A 15,343-nucleotide genomic window follows, 5' to 3' on the forward strand; every position below is an offset into this window, starting at 1 on the left:
CTACTGTTTTCACTTCTTCTCCCTCCATTGATTAGCTAATGTGTCCTACCTAGCCTGTGCATTTAGATAGGACGCCAGCATGTTTGGAACCTTTGCCAGCCAAACTATGCTTTTCATAATGCCTGTTTTATGAAACAAAGTAACTTGTTAAACAACTAAAACATTTAATCAAGAGATTTATTCATATCTTGTTAAATGGATGTCTAAGAGCATTTAAGTTACATTTAAGAGCTGGACTCCTAGTTAAAATGAACATTATCCTAGTTTAACATAATGACCAGTTTTGTGATTGTGTAGGGGTTTGTTTTTTTTTGGCTTTCCAGTAATTTAAATGAACTTTGTGAAGTGCTCAAATCTTTATTTGCAAAACAGAAATATTCTTAACAGCCTCTATCACTTTAAAAGTCCTCCCATTAGATTTTGCTATTGTTCTAGTTTGGATGAAATATTTAATTTAATACTCATTTACTCAAGATCTGTCACTCATTTAAGGCCATTGTTCTTAACAGTGCTTTACTTTGCTGTTGCAGCATTAGCCAGCAGGGGGTACTCAAATTAACTAGTAAACCCTATGTCCAGAGCTGTGATTTTCATTGATGGCTTTCTCTTTTCATGCTGATGGTGGCAGAGAAGTGAGTCAGATGCTTCATAGACTCAGCTTTATGAGTAACAGAAAGGGAAGTGAGTTGCCACATGAAAAAGGGGAAAATTATGTCTACACAGCATTTTGGAGCAAGCCTCACAGCCCAAGGTGACAGACTCAGGCTAGTGGGCTTGTGCTAGTGCTCTAAAAATAGCTGTATAGACAGCACTTTGAAGTTGTGGCTCGGGCTGGAGGTCAGGCTCTGAAGCCCACTTCCTAGGCTTTAGAACCCAAGCTCCAGCTCAAGCCATAACTGCAAAGCTCTGTTTCCACAGCTAATTTTAGAGTCATAAATGGAGCACGAATGCAAGCCCAAGTCTCTCAACCCAAGCTGGAAGGCTCGCTCCAAGATGCTGTGTAGACATACCCTAATGGGGAAAGAAGTGGGAGAGGGGTTCTTTTCTGCCTTTTGGTGGGCAGTACATATAAGTGTCTAACTCCTAGATCCAGCAAACACTTACCACTGCGACTACTCGTGTAAAATTAAGGACATGTATAAGTCTTTGCAGGATCTGGACCGAAACATTTTAAAAAATGTGAGCCTGTCTCTTTAAGTTAAACACTATTACAAGTAGAGTTTGCTGAGGAATGGAATTTCCGTTCTGTAGGAAATTCTGAGATTTTGAAATTTGGTTTTTCATCCAAATGTCAATGAAAAGTTGAAAACTCTGCATTTTTTGTAAAACAAAATATTCCAAGATTTTGATATGGTTCAAGAATATTTTGTTTTGATTTTATTGTTTTGACTTATAATTATAACAAAACATAATATAAAAGTTGAAACTTTTTTACTATATCATATAATATAAAAGTCTAAACATTTTGACTTTTATAATGTAAAAGTTGAAACAATAAAGTTGCAATGAAGTGTTTTGAACCTAATCAAAATTAACCATTTTGATCTTGTTGTAACTAAATATTTTGATAATTTCCTACAAAAATTTCAAGGAAATCAGTACATTCCTACAAAACATTTTGATTTCATCAAATCAGCATTTCCCACTGGATACCATTCCACTGGAGAATTTCTGACGAGCTCTAATTACAAGTAAAAAGATAAAATAGAGGCACAGGTTAATTTTGGGTGGAATGAGTCCAAGAGCCTTTTATCTGGTCTGTCCTTGCTTTTGGTTAGCAACCATATTCCACAATTTCCCTTGTGTAATTCCTTTTCAAAATTGCTTCTGTTAGTTGTTTCACTGTCACTGCATTTTTTCTAGTTAATTAAAGATTCTCTAAATAAATTATATCTAAGGTACTTACTCCTTCCTTACCTGTCAATCCATTCATATCTCTTTGTTCTTGCATTTGGCACTAGCTCAACTTGACTTGCATTTTGTATTTTGCTTTTAAATAAAGTGTTTATTGGATTAAAACATATTAACAAACACAGTAGATTCCCTCAGTGTTACAAAGGATAATCTGGAGCAGTTCCCTTTAAAAAAAAATCAACACCCTGTTCACATTCCAATTCTTCTACATTGTTAAATAAAATAGTTTTCCCCTTTGGTGGTGATATGGCTATTATTTCTTAGCAAAGAAATATTGATAACTCACTGTTTTTCGCATATGCCTTTGCACTTCATCACAGAATTAAGTTATCTAGCAGAAAAAAATTAACAGGAGTCTCCAGAGGGAAAACAGTGACCAGGGGAACAAATTTCCACAAATGCCAAAACAGGAAAAGATTTTAAAAAAACCCAAAAACCAATAAACCTCCAAATTCAATATGGCTATTCCACAGTCTTAAACATTTTTAATTCACCACTGCTTCCACACATGGTGTGCTGGCTGTTGTCTTGCTTTTTCAGGAGCTGACAGTAGCTGTTCTGGGGGCGGCTGAATCTTTAAATTGTGCCCCCCCACTATCAGCAGGTATGGGTCATAGTTCACTGCTGATTTGTTGGGTGTAAAATGGTTTTAGCAAATCTTTGCTTCCAGAAAGGCTGTTTTATATGACTTATTTCCTTCCTACAGCTCTTGGTTAGGGAGATATGGTCAATGAAATATAAGCTTTTCCCCATTGTACAAAACATTTCCTCTTTCCTTAGTTGCTTTTAAAGACCAGTTCTACTCTGAAAGGTGATTGTAAAAATGATGCCTTCTTAAACTCAACTGATCTGTTCCTTGTGTGTATTCAGAGTCATATCTGCTGACATTAGTGGCAAAAATAAGTTTTTATTACTTCAGCTAGTTGCGTTGACCCTGTAGTGATGAGAAAGAAACTTGGATTTTATTCCTTCGGATACATCAAAAGAATCATTGACTAAGTTTTCCCATAGTTACACCTGTGCAAATCTTTGAAGGCAGTGGAATTTCACAGGAGTCACTGGGTGCCTTAGTTGGCCTGCATCACCTCCAGTGATGGTGCATGAGAAATAAAGTACCATATTTGAATCTCTGATTCCAGGTTGTTTGAGGGATTGGCAGCTAGAAAAATATAATTTTACTTACAAATTGAGCACATTATCATACCATTGAGGGAGAATGAGCATGGAACCCCACAATGCCATGTTCAAAGTGATTTTTCAGAGTAGAACCAGACTTCAAGTCTGTCCTGTTCAGTTTTGTCTGACAGTACTACAATACTGGTGGCTGATGAGACATTTTTAGAAGCATTTAATATATATCAGATCTTTTCCCTCATTGTACGTTTGTGGACATAACTTTCTCCTTGAAGCCCATTTACTCTACTCTACTCTACTCACTTCTCACCTCTAAGGATTCCCAGAACTCCTCTGTTTCCTGTCATGTGGTTTTCTAGCATTTCCACTTTTCTCTCCCAAATTTCTGTACTTTATTGCGTAAGCTGCAAAGCCCTTGCTTTCATTCCAAATTATCTGTTTTATTTTCTACCTTTTTAACATCATTTTCTGCACTGTTTCCCAGCTGTCTAATCTGTCATTTTTTGTGGGGTTTTTTTTGCAGCTTTAATGACTTCTTCGTATTGTCCCAGTTATGGCGAAGAAGATCCAAAGAGCTGTAATATCCGCCTCCTCATACTGTTCAAGGCAAGATCAATGTATCTTTTTGCTGCAAGGCCAGAGCTATGGAGACTGACTGTTTTTTAAAAGATCAATGTATCTATTTTTGTTGGTTTGGTTTGGGCTATTCTCAGCTTATGTCTGGACCTTAGAAACACCAGTGTTCATATGTTAGCTAATTTATCCACCAACAGTTCCTAGTATTCTCTTCTACAGGGTCTTTTCCAGGAGTGACTCTTCCACCTTGTGTTCGCTGGTGCCTCTTTTGTAGATGTTTTGCATAGCTAAGGTCTTTTGAGTCTCAGTAGTATTTTGGTTATAAAATGGTACAGTACCTGCTTCACAAGAGAGGTATGAATGTTTGTACAGCTAAGTTTCTAAAGTGTTGAGTAGTAGTATGAAGTTCAACTTTTTTTCAGCATATCTTTTTTTATGAGGGTAAACAGAGCGATGCAAATTATTACTAATATGACCCCAGTAGTCCCCTTATAAATATAACTGTGACAAAGAAAGCAGGCCAGATGATTGCAGATAGAATGAGTCAGTAGCTTTGTAGTCCACAAAGCTACCAAACGGCAAATTGTGGTTTCCATAGAAGTTTATTGGAAACAGATTTTCAGGTAGAAGAATACTTTACTGGATTTTTGTCTCGCTTCTGTTTCAGAGCTGATACTCCTCTAGGCTTTATTCCTCCATGATTAGTTGATTTACTGTTTGTCCCAGTGTTGATCTGTTGTTCCAATCAAAAGAAAACTTGACTCTTTACAATTTAAAGCAGGATGGAAACAGCTCCCCCCTCCCATCCTGTCTGTTTTACAAATCTCAAGTTCCAGCAGTGTGGAGACCACCATTGAGAAGCTCAAATGTCAACTTCAATTTAAAAAAATAATACTTTCTAGTCCAAATGGCAGTTTATACATAATGGCTTCTCTGTGTGCGCACCATGAGAAGGCTGCACTGTGTGTATAGTTTCTTTTCTTTTCTTCAAGATGATAATTAAAAATAGAACATCTCACCACTAACCTAAAAGCTTGACACATCACTCCAAAGGAAGGATAACTTCCACTACTTTTCTAGTGTGTTATTCTGCTAATGCTTTTGCTGGATAAATGGCTCTGCAATGAATCACTTTTGAAAATGGGATGTAGGCTCCCAAATCACTTAGGCATTTTTAGAAATGTTATGCTTAGTAGCCACACTTCCCATTAATCACATGATCATGAGCACTCAGTTCATCAGTGCTAAGCCTGGCTCCAGGGCTTTCCTCTACATTCTTATCACTTTTGGCTACCATACTTCACTTGCCTTTACCCTATATCCTTGCAATGTTTTGAATATTGCAGATTTCAGCAATTAGTCAGTACAAATTCTCACACAGAGGTCAAATTCTCATACAAATCCCAATGTTTCACTTGTTACTCATGCCAAATCACTTTAGTCCCCTGTCTATATATCCCATCTGTGCATCTTTTCATGTTCTTAAGGAGATAGTTAGAGAGCCAACCAAAATCATATGACTAGCCTAGCAGCTGAATCATTTTTAATTTATGTAGAACATCAAAAGCAAAGGAAATTCATGGCCTGAATTCAGGCCTTGGCAGGTAAATGAAGGAGGATCTGATTTTGAAACAGTATGTAATGTAATAATAGAATTTGCATCTAAGCATCTATATAATCTGTTAATGATTTGAGAGCATAGAGTGGTTTTGAGATTAGAGTTGTTCTTTGTGTCTTTTAAAATAGTATTAATTTCACTGTAATGTAAATCCTACATTGTGGAGGATTGGGTATGTTAATTTTTAATCCTAGCAACAGTACAGAAGCGTTTTTAATAACTTTGTGTGTGCAGTCTGTATGCATGCTGTTTCAGAGCAGTACTGTAGCCTTAGCTGTTAGGATGTGAATCTGTGGTTTTATTGTAAATAAAATAAATTAACTAAGGCCCTGATCCTGCAAAGACTTATGCAGATACTTAACTTTATGCACGAGTAGTCCCAATGAAGAAACTATCTCAACTCTCATGCATGCAGAATCAGATCCTAAATGATTTTATTATGGTGGTTTTATTGTAAATTGGAATTATCATTGTAGTTACCCAAATGGGTTGCCAAGCGACATAGTGATCAAAATTAGAAGTGGTGTTGATCTAAAAAATAGTTTATATGATTAAGTGCTACATTTTCACCATGTGAAATCACACATTGCAATAAGGAGGCCTTGTATATTTGACATTGGAAACCCAGAAATATGTTTTTAAACCTTCAGATACAAGGAAATGTTAATCTTGTTCTCTCTCTCTCTTAAAGGCTTAAAATGAATAAACAATAGCATTTCAAAAGTATTAATCATTCAGAAGCACATCTTAACTGAGGAAGTGTTGAAGTTATTTAACTGATTCTTTTAAAAGCTTTGTGTAGACATGTTCCTACATCTAATGAATCTGTTTTGTTCACAGTGCAAGACATGGTCAATCATATACTGCTTTTCCTTAAGATAAAAATCTTCATTTTTTAGCTAATTTGCAGAGAATGCTTTACAATAATTTTTGCATTTAAATGGTGCCTGCTTCTTTGTAACTACGTTTTGTATTCCCAATACTACATGCATTAGATTTATATGCATGTTTTATGCAGAGAGAGCACTCTAAAAATAATGATTCTTAGTAGCAATTTTTTTTTTTTTTTTTTGGTTATATGCAGAGCAGTTGGAGGAGAAAAGAGCACAGGCATATAAGGATAAAAGTAGGAAGAGGAGCATTTCATTTTACTCATCTCCTAAGAAAGAGCTTGTATTAACTGGGACATGACAAAGAAAGCCCTAACAAGACAGAATGCTGGTACTATAGCATACATCTCATCTTTGCTCATTAGATTTGTTTGAACAGATTCAGAGTTAACATTTCTGAGTAACTATAATGTAAAACATAGAGGTGCAAGGTTAGAATTACATGTTTAATAGAAAAATCTCAAATACTTTATAATTAACATGGTTGTAGAATTAACATGTAAAAACATTCACTTCTAATGAGGTATTAAATAAAAATCACTTAAATGCCCAGTGGAAATTTTTAAAGGTGTCCTGTGCATACTGTGTATAAATACATTTCTGAATCTTTCACTTTCTGTTTTAAAGAGTGAAACCACAGTTACAGCTTTAGAATGAAATCCTTTGAAGACCATAACCTAGTGAGTGGGGTGAAAAATGTTAAGCAGAATAACAATGTGTTTCCGCTAGAACAAATGGTGCTCTCTGATCACTTTTTGTTTATTTTTTTAAAGGGACAATCTCAAGATAAAAACAAAGTAATTCAGAAATAATTTTCTAATTGATTACTAATTTTCTACTTGATTACTAATAACATTTTGCATTTTTCAAATGGAAAAACAAAACACTTTGTCACTGTCTGACAGGACTTTGAAAGTAGACTGTCAAGTTTTACTTTCTGCTTCTTATGTAACAGTAGCACATTTTTTTGTTATTTGGGTTTCCCGCACTCGTGAAAGATGTTAACATTTTAAAAAAGCATTTTCATTGTCTTAAAAAACCCAACCTGGATCATTAAAGCCCATATTGCAACTTGACTACTTGACCAAGATCTCTTCTACATGACATATCCAATTAAGTTCTAGGAAAGCCATAATTTCAATGGATTGTGTTTTTACAGGTCTCTGATCAAAATGAATTTCATTAAAAATCTTTCTGCTTCATGTCTGAGAAGAAGCAAGATTCAGCAGAGGTGCCAAAGTAACAGACGACCAATTGCTCCACTTGGGTCACGGATTTTAACTGATCCTACTAAAGTTTTTGAACATAACATGTGGTGAGTTGCCTCTTCAAGCTTGATGTTGGATACTGTTTCATAACGCTTGTATTCTTCTTTTAGATGTGTTGCACATGTCCATTCTACGGTAAGTGCGTGCACACCTTGTGCACAGTTGTCGGAGAATTTTTCCCCTCAGCAGTACCCGTCAGCATGGTCTGAGTGCCCTCTGTTGCTGCTCACCACTGCATGTTGGTATAAAAGGGCAGAACTGCCCCTGACTCCTCCTCCAGTTCCTTCTTTCCGCCAATGATGGTTGTCAGAGTGTTTCCAGACTTGTGACAAATTCTTCCCTCACTTCTTTGTGTATATATCCTGGTTTTGCTAGTAGTTAGTTAGTTTTAGCTAGTTTTTAGTGTTAAGTTTTCATCTTAGGTCTTTTTTGACCACTCTTTATCTTGCATTACCAGGATCAGACCTGAACGATGCCTTGCCCATCAGGGTTTAAATCCTGCTGGACTTGCACTAAGCCTGTGCTAGTCACTCATCCACCCCTAGCCTGCTTCAGATGTTTGGGGTCACATTTGTAAAGGATTCACGCCATGTTCAAAGAAAGACAGAGCAGTGAGGCTAGAGTGCTTGCTTATGGAAGCAGCGCTTTGCTCTCCTTTGGAGTTGTTGTATGGGGAAAGCAGCCCAAGTACATCAACTTTGATGCGGAGTGCCCCAATGGAGATGTCTGTAGCTTCTTGGTCCCATTTACCAGTACCAAAGAAAAGACGTAAGCTTCCTCAAGTTTGGTACCTCAATTGAGTGTGTTGGTACTGAAGCCAAGTAAAGTCAGAGACTCTGCCTAACATTCAGGGAAAAGGCTCTCTCTGGAGCACTCATCACCTACAAAGAAGGGATTGCCACCTCTGAAACCTGTGCCAGGTCTGTCAAGGCAGTCCCTGGAAAGATCTTTACAGAGCTATCAGACAGTGCTGCTCCCAACCACGCTGGAGGCATACACAGCTGCAAGGGACCCGCTTAGCCTCTCAATACCTGTATTGCCGGCAGTTCAAGGAAGTTTACAGCTGGTACTGATATTGCTGCTCCTCCCTCACAGCATCAAGAGCCTGCAGTACTGTTACCTCCCAAGCTTCTGCAAAAACCGGTACAGTCAAGAGGCAAGTCCCTGATGATATCTCCAGTAATACCATCCCTGTGCCCAGGCTACCTATCTCTTGTCCCAGCTGGTTCTGCCCCACCATTGTCAGATGTTTTGGACTTTGAAGAAGAAGATTTGGAGGTGAGGTCATCTGTATCCTGTCAAGGATGAAGGTTATACACCCACCACCCCCCACCCCATCACAGTCTTGGGGACCGTGGGTCATGCAATAACCTCAGCACTAGCCTCCTTCTAAAGGAAAACAGTCTGGACAAGGATGGATCCCAGGCACATGCCACTGGCCATTCTGGACACCCTGGGGTGTCCCCCCTCCAGCTAAGACCTTCCCTCAACCATCTCATTCACTGTTTTCAAGAGCACTCCAGGGGCATCAGCACTCAGGGCATCGTTCTCCAGTTCCTGGTTCTGAGATCGGTACCGACCAGCCAGAAGTCACTCAGGCAAGAAACAGACCAGCCACCACCTCAAAAGCCTTTGGCACCTTCTTCCTTGTCACCAGATGAGGCTATTGATCTGGCAGGTGATTCACCATTTCCAGAAGACCACAGAGCTTATCAAGATTTTTTGAGAAGAGTGACCTCCGTGCTCAACAATCAGGCAAAGGAGGTCTGTTTAAGCTTTCACAAGTGGGTGGACATTCTGGTATCGATGGCCCCTGCCAAGGTGATTCTGCCAACTAATGAAACCATTACAGAGCCGGTTAAGGCGCTTTGGTAGACACTCTCCTTACCTCACACAGCAAAATATGCTGAGAGAAGGTACTATGTCCCTTCGGATGGATATGACCATTTCTACTCTCTTCCTCCTCCAGCTCCCCTTGTAGTGGCAGCTGCCCATGAGCAGGAGAGACAAGGACACCGAGTATTGACATCAAAAGACAAAGATTCAAAGAGGCTGAATCTGTTTGCAAACTTTATTCCTCAGGAAGTCTACAGCTCAGGCACTTCTAGTGTTGCTATGACTTCACTCTCTGGGAAAACGTTATAAAATTTAAAGATAACTTACCAGAGGCTGTTGACTGTTTGCAGTAATGGTGGAAGAGGGTAAACTGGTCGCCAGGACTGTTCTTCAGGATAGTTTTAGATATCGCAGACTCAGCTGCTCGAACACTGCATCAGCTATTACTATGAGAAGGTGTTTGTGTTTGCAGTCATCTACCGAGGACCAGCAGACCATCTAGGATCTCCCTTTCTAAGGTTCCTCATTGTTTTCAGAAAAAAACAGACTCTCGTTTCAATACCCTAAAAGATTCCAGGGCGACACTAAAATCTCTTGGAATCCATAATCCAGCAACAAAAAGGAAACCGTTTCATCCGCAGCAGCTGTAAAGGCACCAACAACTGTGAATGAGGTACACATACACCCCAGCAAAATGGACATGTGCAACATGGCTTGAAGAATAACAATTATAGAAAGGTGCCTACCTTTTTTCTGTGATGGGTGCTGGTGTGTGTAAAGGAGTAACAGTTATAGAACAGAGGCCAGGAGCAAGCAAACTTGAAATCTTAACCTTCATGTGGATGTTGTTCGTTATGAAGTCCTCTGTGTCTATTAGGCAATTAGAGTAGTCATGGGGTTAGATATTGTCATGGATCAAACCCTGGCCAGGTGACAGAAAGCAAAGAGTAAGATTAAATGGCCAATTTTCATCATGGCAAAAGGTCACCAGAGAGGTGCCTCAAGATTCCATGTTAGGTTCTGTATTGTTTAATTTATTTATTAATGATCTGGAAATGGGGTAAGTAATGAGGTGGCAACATCTGCAGTTGATGCAAGTTATTTAGCTTAGTCAGGACCAGAGAGGACTATAAGGAACTTCAGAGAGACCTAAACAAGTTAGGTGAATAGATGACACAGTGGCCAATGAAATTCACTGTCAATTAATGCAAAGTAATGCAAATTGGAGGGGAAAATTTAAACTATTCCTATACCTTACAGGGTTCATATTAACTGTATCAGCTCAGTTGTCCTCAATATGCATCTATAGTCAAAAAAGCAAATAAGATGTGAGGATAGACAAGGAGTATTATGGCAAATATTACAGAGAATATCATAATTCCTTAATGTAAATCAGTGGTTCAGCCTCATCTGAATAATGTCTGCAATATTGGTCACTCCATTTCTAAAAGGATAATGCAGAATTAGAAGAGATTGAAGACAGACTGAAGAGGTTGGGATTGTTTACTTTAGGACACAGATAAATAAGAGATAATAAGATAAAAGTATATAAAATAATGACTGGTCTAGAGAAGGGAGACCTGCACCTTCTGTTCCTCCATTTCATAACACAAGAACATTCAGTCAATAAAATGAAAAGGGTGGAAATCGTTTTTCACACAATGTGTAAGTAAACTGAAACTCACAATGACAGGAAGTTGTGGGGCCTTAACAAGATTCAAAAACGGATTGGACAGGGAGTTTGGAAGGGGTGTTACACCTCATGCTTTAGAGTTTAAGCCAGTCTCTAAGTATTAGGATATGTCTGTTCATCCCTCAGAAGTGAGCTGGAGGTTTGAAACCCAGCCCCCTTCCTAGGCTTCAGACCCTGAGCTCCAACTTCAAAGCACTGTCTCCATGGCTATTTTTAGAGTGCTAGCGCGAGCCTCACTGGCCCAAATCTGTCAGCCCAGGCTGGGAAGCTTGCTTCTACAGGCTGTGTAGACATTCTCTTAGAGATCATGATGAGATCTAATGTGGGGACAGATTGTCTTGCCTGTACCTACTGCAGGGTTCTCACACCTTCCTCTGAATCACCTGGTACCAACCACTGTCACAAACAGGTTACTGGGCTAGATGGTCATCAGGTCTGATTACCATGGCAATTCCCATGCTCCTGAATAAGGTTTGCAAATTACTGAATTTTTTACTTGTCCATTAGGTAAGTATGATCAAAATCCTTTCAAACCAGCTTTTAATAGAATTTTTGACAATAAAAAAGCAAATAAAATAGGTCAATAATGTAAGAGATAGCAGGGTCATACTTAGTATTGAAACTCAGAATATAGGCCTTTATCTGTTAGAAATATCACCACAATGATTTTTATATAATTTACAGGGAAAGGTTTAAACTCTGCCTTTCTTTGTATATTACTATTTTCAGCATTTTAGATGCAGAGGATAGGGGAAATGTTTGAAAGCAAGACAGAGCTAAAAAACAAAAAGCCAGTCCAAGCTTTGTTTTTAGTTACATGCATATTCATGACATTAGAGGAAGAAACTGCGTAGCTAAGAAGCTTATTAAATAATGTGCTGATTTGCAGAATTCTCTCCAGGGCAGTAACTAGGGTGGGGCAAGCAAGGCAGTTGCCCAGGGTGCAAGAATGGGGCGGTGTGCAGGATTGGGCCCAATGGCATCAGCCACCCCCTCCCCGCCTCCCCCAGGATCAGGCCCAGCAGTATCCAGCTGGAGCCCAGGGTGCTCAGGGCCCTCCTACTCCCAGGATCATGGGGCCATTGACCCTGGCCGGAGCAGGCTCTCCCCAGTGCTAGGACCACAGCGGCAGGGCTCTGAGTGCTCTGGCTGGTGGGAAGGGCAGAAGGAGGAAGGCTGAACTCTACCTGCAGCTGTGCACTGGAGGTACGAGGTCAACCGCTCCATGTTTATCTCAGACATAAGGGAAAGTGCTGCCTGGGAACACCATACTTAGAAGGCTCTTTCTTTGGTCAGATGCAGGACTGCTGTGAATTAACCTGTTAACGACACCCAGGCTAACAGAAATCTAGTGCAACAGAGGTAATAAGCAAGGAATAAGTGCAACAAGCATGGTTTGTTCACTGCGTCCACTTCTTGTTGTCATCCTCCTCTTCTGTAGGCCACCCCCCATTGGCATCTTTATTGTACTTCTGATTTAGCAAGCTCCTCGGGGCAGTGCTCCTGTCTTTCTTATCTACCTATAAATACTCGGCACTTACATCACACCTTTTACTAAAAGATCTCAGAGCATTTTACAAATGTGTGAAGGGAAATTACAGATGAGGAAACTGAGGCACAGAGAGTTTAAGCCCAAGATTACATGGTGGGTCAGTGGCAGAACCTGGAACTGAATTCACTCCCAGGCCAATATGCCCAATCTATTCAGCCACACTTCCTACTCCTGCAGCACTTGTGCATCTGAATAAACAAGTCTGCACTAGGGTGGTGTCCCTCAAACTCCAGCCCCCTCTCCACTCACACTGGACAATTGTGGATTCATTAGTCAATGTTTGTAAGTCACAGATTCGGGAAATTAAAAAGATCAGTTAGACCTTCCAGTCCACCTCGTTGCCAACATAGGATTGTGCCCACTTGTCCATTAGTATTCGGTCCAAGTGAGTTTTAAATGTGCCAAGCACTAGGGCTTCTACCACTTCCCTGGGGAGAGCTCACTGAGGACATAAAGAGCTATGTTAAATTGTTCTGCAGCATCAATCCAAACATTACAGCTCATGACAGACTGAGCTCTTAGATTGCATTCTCTAGCTCTCGAAGGGTAGGATCCACAAAGTAGGTGCCTAAGATGTCTGATTCCAGATGGCGAATTCCTGTTTGAGGATTGCTAAACTGACATAAGTGCCTCAGTGCAGCTTGGATGTAGATGCCTATCTCTGTGAAAGGAGCAGGGCTTAACACATGCCTGTTGTTGGCCTCTCCCATTGCCTTGCTTAGGAAGGGAGCAGCAGTGCTGGCTTTTGTGGATGGCATTCTTAGGCACTTATCTCTCCCCATGCATTGTACATGTGGCGTAGGTGCCTAACTCAGCTTTGTGGATGCTGGTGTGTTCTATGATTTTCTAGGTGCTGTGACACTCAGCATTGCAACACCTATTGCATTGCACTGCATTGCAACATCCCTTCATGGATGCCACCCAAAGTACTTTACAAAAAGAGTAGCATCATCTCCATTTTATAGATGGATAGACTGACCAGGCAGTGACTTGCTTCAGTGATTAGGACTAGAAGGCAGATCTGATTCACAGACTTGTGCCCAGCCCAGTAGACTCTAGTTGCTATCAGTGCTCTCGCTGTGCTTTGCACCATTACTGCAGAATTCTGCCATGAAATGCCAGGTATTTATTACTATTATTTGGGTGTCACTGTTTCCACTCGCACTTCCAATCATGCAGCCCTGCGCCTTTGTTGATGAAGAATCATGTCTTGCTCTTTTGACATTTAAGCAGTGTTAATTTGCTTTGGGATATGGATTTATAATTTCACTGGAGGAAAAAAAGGTCCAAAGCCTTTTCTCTTTGTTTTCCTTTCCCTCCAGATCTCGTAGTCCTCATGATTTTCAGGTAAAACACCAGTGACTTAGATATTTGTGGGGGAGTTTAAAATATGTACTTTAGACAATATAATGAGGAAAATACCAGAGCCTGTGAAAGAGGAATATACCTACTATATCTGAGACATGTTTTAAAAGGGCTGTGTGTATGGTGAGAGCTGGACTAGCCAAAGCCTGCTGTGGAGAATCACATTTCATTTCAATTCCCCAGGATGAAAAAGTGATGCTGGCTAATTTGAACCTAGTCATTAAGACCCCATTTCAAAACTCAGAGTCAATTAAGCTCTGTTCTCGTCCCCAGCCTATGGGCCTTGGTTTGTTGTTATTAATCAGGAGACAGGGAAATTGCTTTCACCATAAAATTTGCACTTTCTTTGCTGGAAGCAAAACACTGATCTGATTTTGCCTGACGGAAGATGTTTTTATGCCTGCTGGACAGGGGGCGGGAATGCCTCCCAGAAGAAAGCAGTTGAGCACATCTTCTATGGGCTAGGTTGGGGCAGGAAGATTACTGACAGAGCAGGAGGGATCCAGATGGAGTCCAGCTACCATGGTGGATCCCATTCACTGGGACATGTGGTAGAAGGCAGGATTCTTTCTCTGGAAGCCACACATGAGCATGGATTTTAGTGGTGGGGAGGATTAAGTTCCAGAGAGGCATATTTGAAATCTTTACAAAATAGATACTGTAGCACGGTCCCAAATCCTGTATTGACTCCATTATAAACTCTAGCCTTAGAGATCATGATTACAGAGCACTGCAATATTGCTTTTTATAAGGGCTCCTAACTTGTGATCTCTGGTTTATGGGGGAAGCTTCCCTTTTTTTCCATGTACACTTTCTGGAAAGATGAACTATTTTAGTTTGCACTCTTATAATGCTTTTCACTTCACCAGTGAATTATACCTCCCACCATCCCTCTGTAAGTATCATTATCTCTCTTTTGTATAAGGGAAAACTGAGGGACCAAAATATATGATCTGCCCAAGATCACAAAGGAGATCAGTGCCAGAGTTACAGGGCCATAATCAGGGTGGGGCGAGCAGGAAAGCCGCCCAGAGTGCAAAGCCGTGGGGGTGGGAAAATGAAAAAAAGGGTTGGGGTTGCAAATAAGTTTCTCGTTCTAGGCACTAAAATGTCTAGTTATGGCCCTGATTTTTTTTCTCTGTCTCTTTCTCTCACCTCTCTCTCTCTCTCTCTCTCTCTCTCTCTCCTGGTTAATGTGGTGGTGGTGTACTATTAATTATGTAATAGAATTATTTAATAGGTAACCCTGATTTCCCAGTTAAATCCAGGCAGCATCTACTGGCGGGTACTTTGGAGGGTCTGCTTAAAGTGGTCATGTATCCTTTCCTGTTGCCTCCAGTGCATTAGTGTATTGCTCTAGAACCTCTAGATGCTTGTTGCATGACCTTTCATCATTTTAAAGAAGTGATGAATTATGCAAAACAATGCAGAAAATGTCTGCCTCCATTCACACCCTCTGTTCACGTGATCTGGGTTTTCGTGTTGTGAGGGCACTTT

General features: G+C 40.1%; 1 protein-coding gene across 1 annotated transcript in view; it reads left to right on the forward strand.

Moving 5' to 3' along the window:
- METTL8 (methyltransferase 8, tRNA N3-cytidine) overlaps nt 1-15,343 on the forward strand; it is a 42,415-nt gene that overhangs the window by 2,636 nt on the left and 24,436 nt on the right. The window contains exon 2 of the mRNA XM_067549865.1: nt 7,292-7,447. Within this exon, the coding sequence (XP_067405966.1) occupies nt 7,305-7,447 (143 nt within the window). The 5' untranslated portion in view covers nt 7,292-7,304. The remainder of the gene's footprint in view (nt 1-7,291; nt 7,448-15,343) is intronic.

This window comes from Emydura macquarii, unplaced genomic scaffold (genome assembly GCF_026122565.2).
Source record: "Emydura macquarii macquarii isolate MOO-44397 ecotype Brisbane River unplaced genomic scaffold, CSIRO-AGI_Emac_v2 contig_1253, whole genome shotgun sequence".
NCBI lineage: Eukaryota > Metazoa > Chordata > Testudines > Chelidae > Emydura > Emydura macquarii.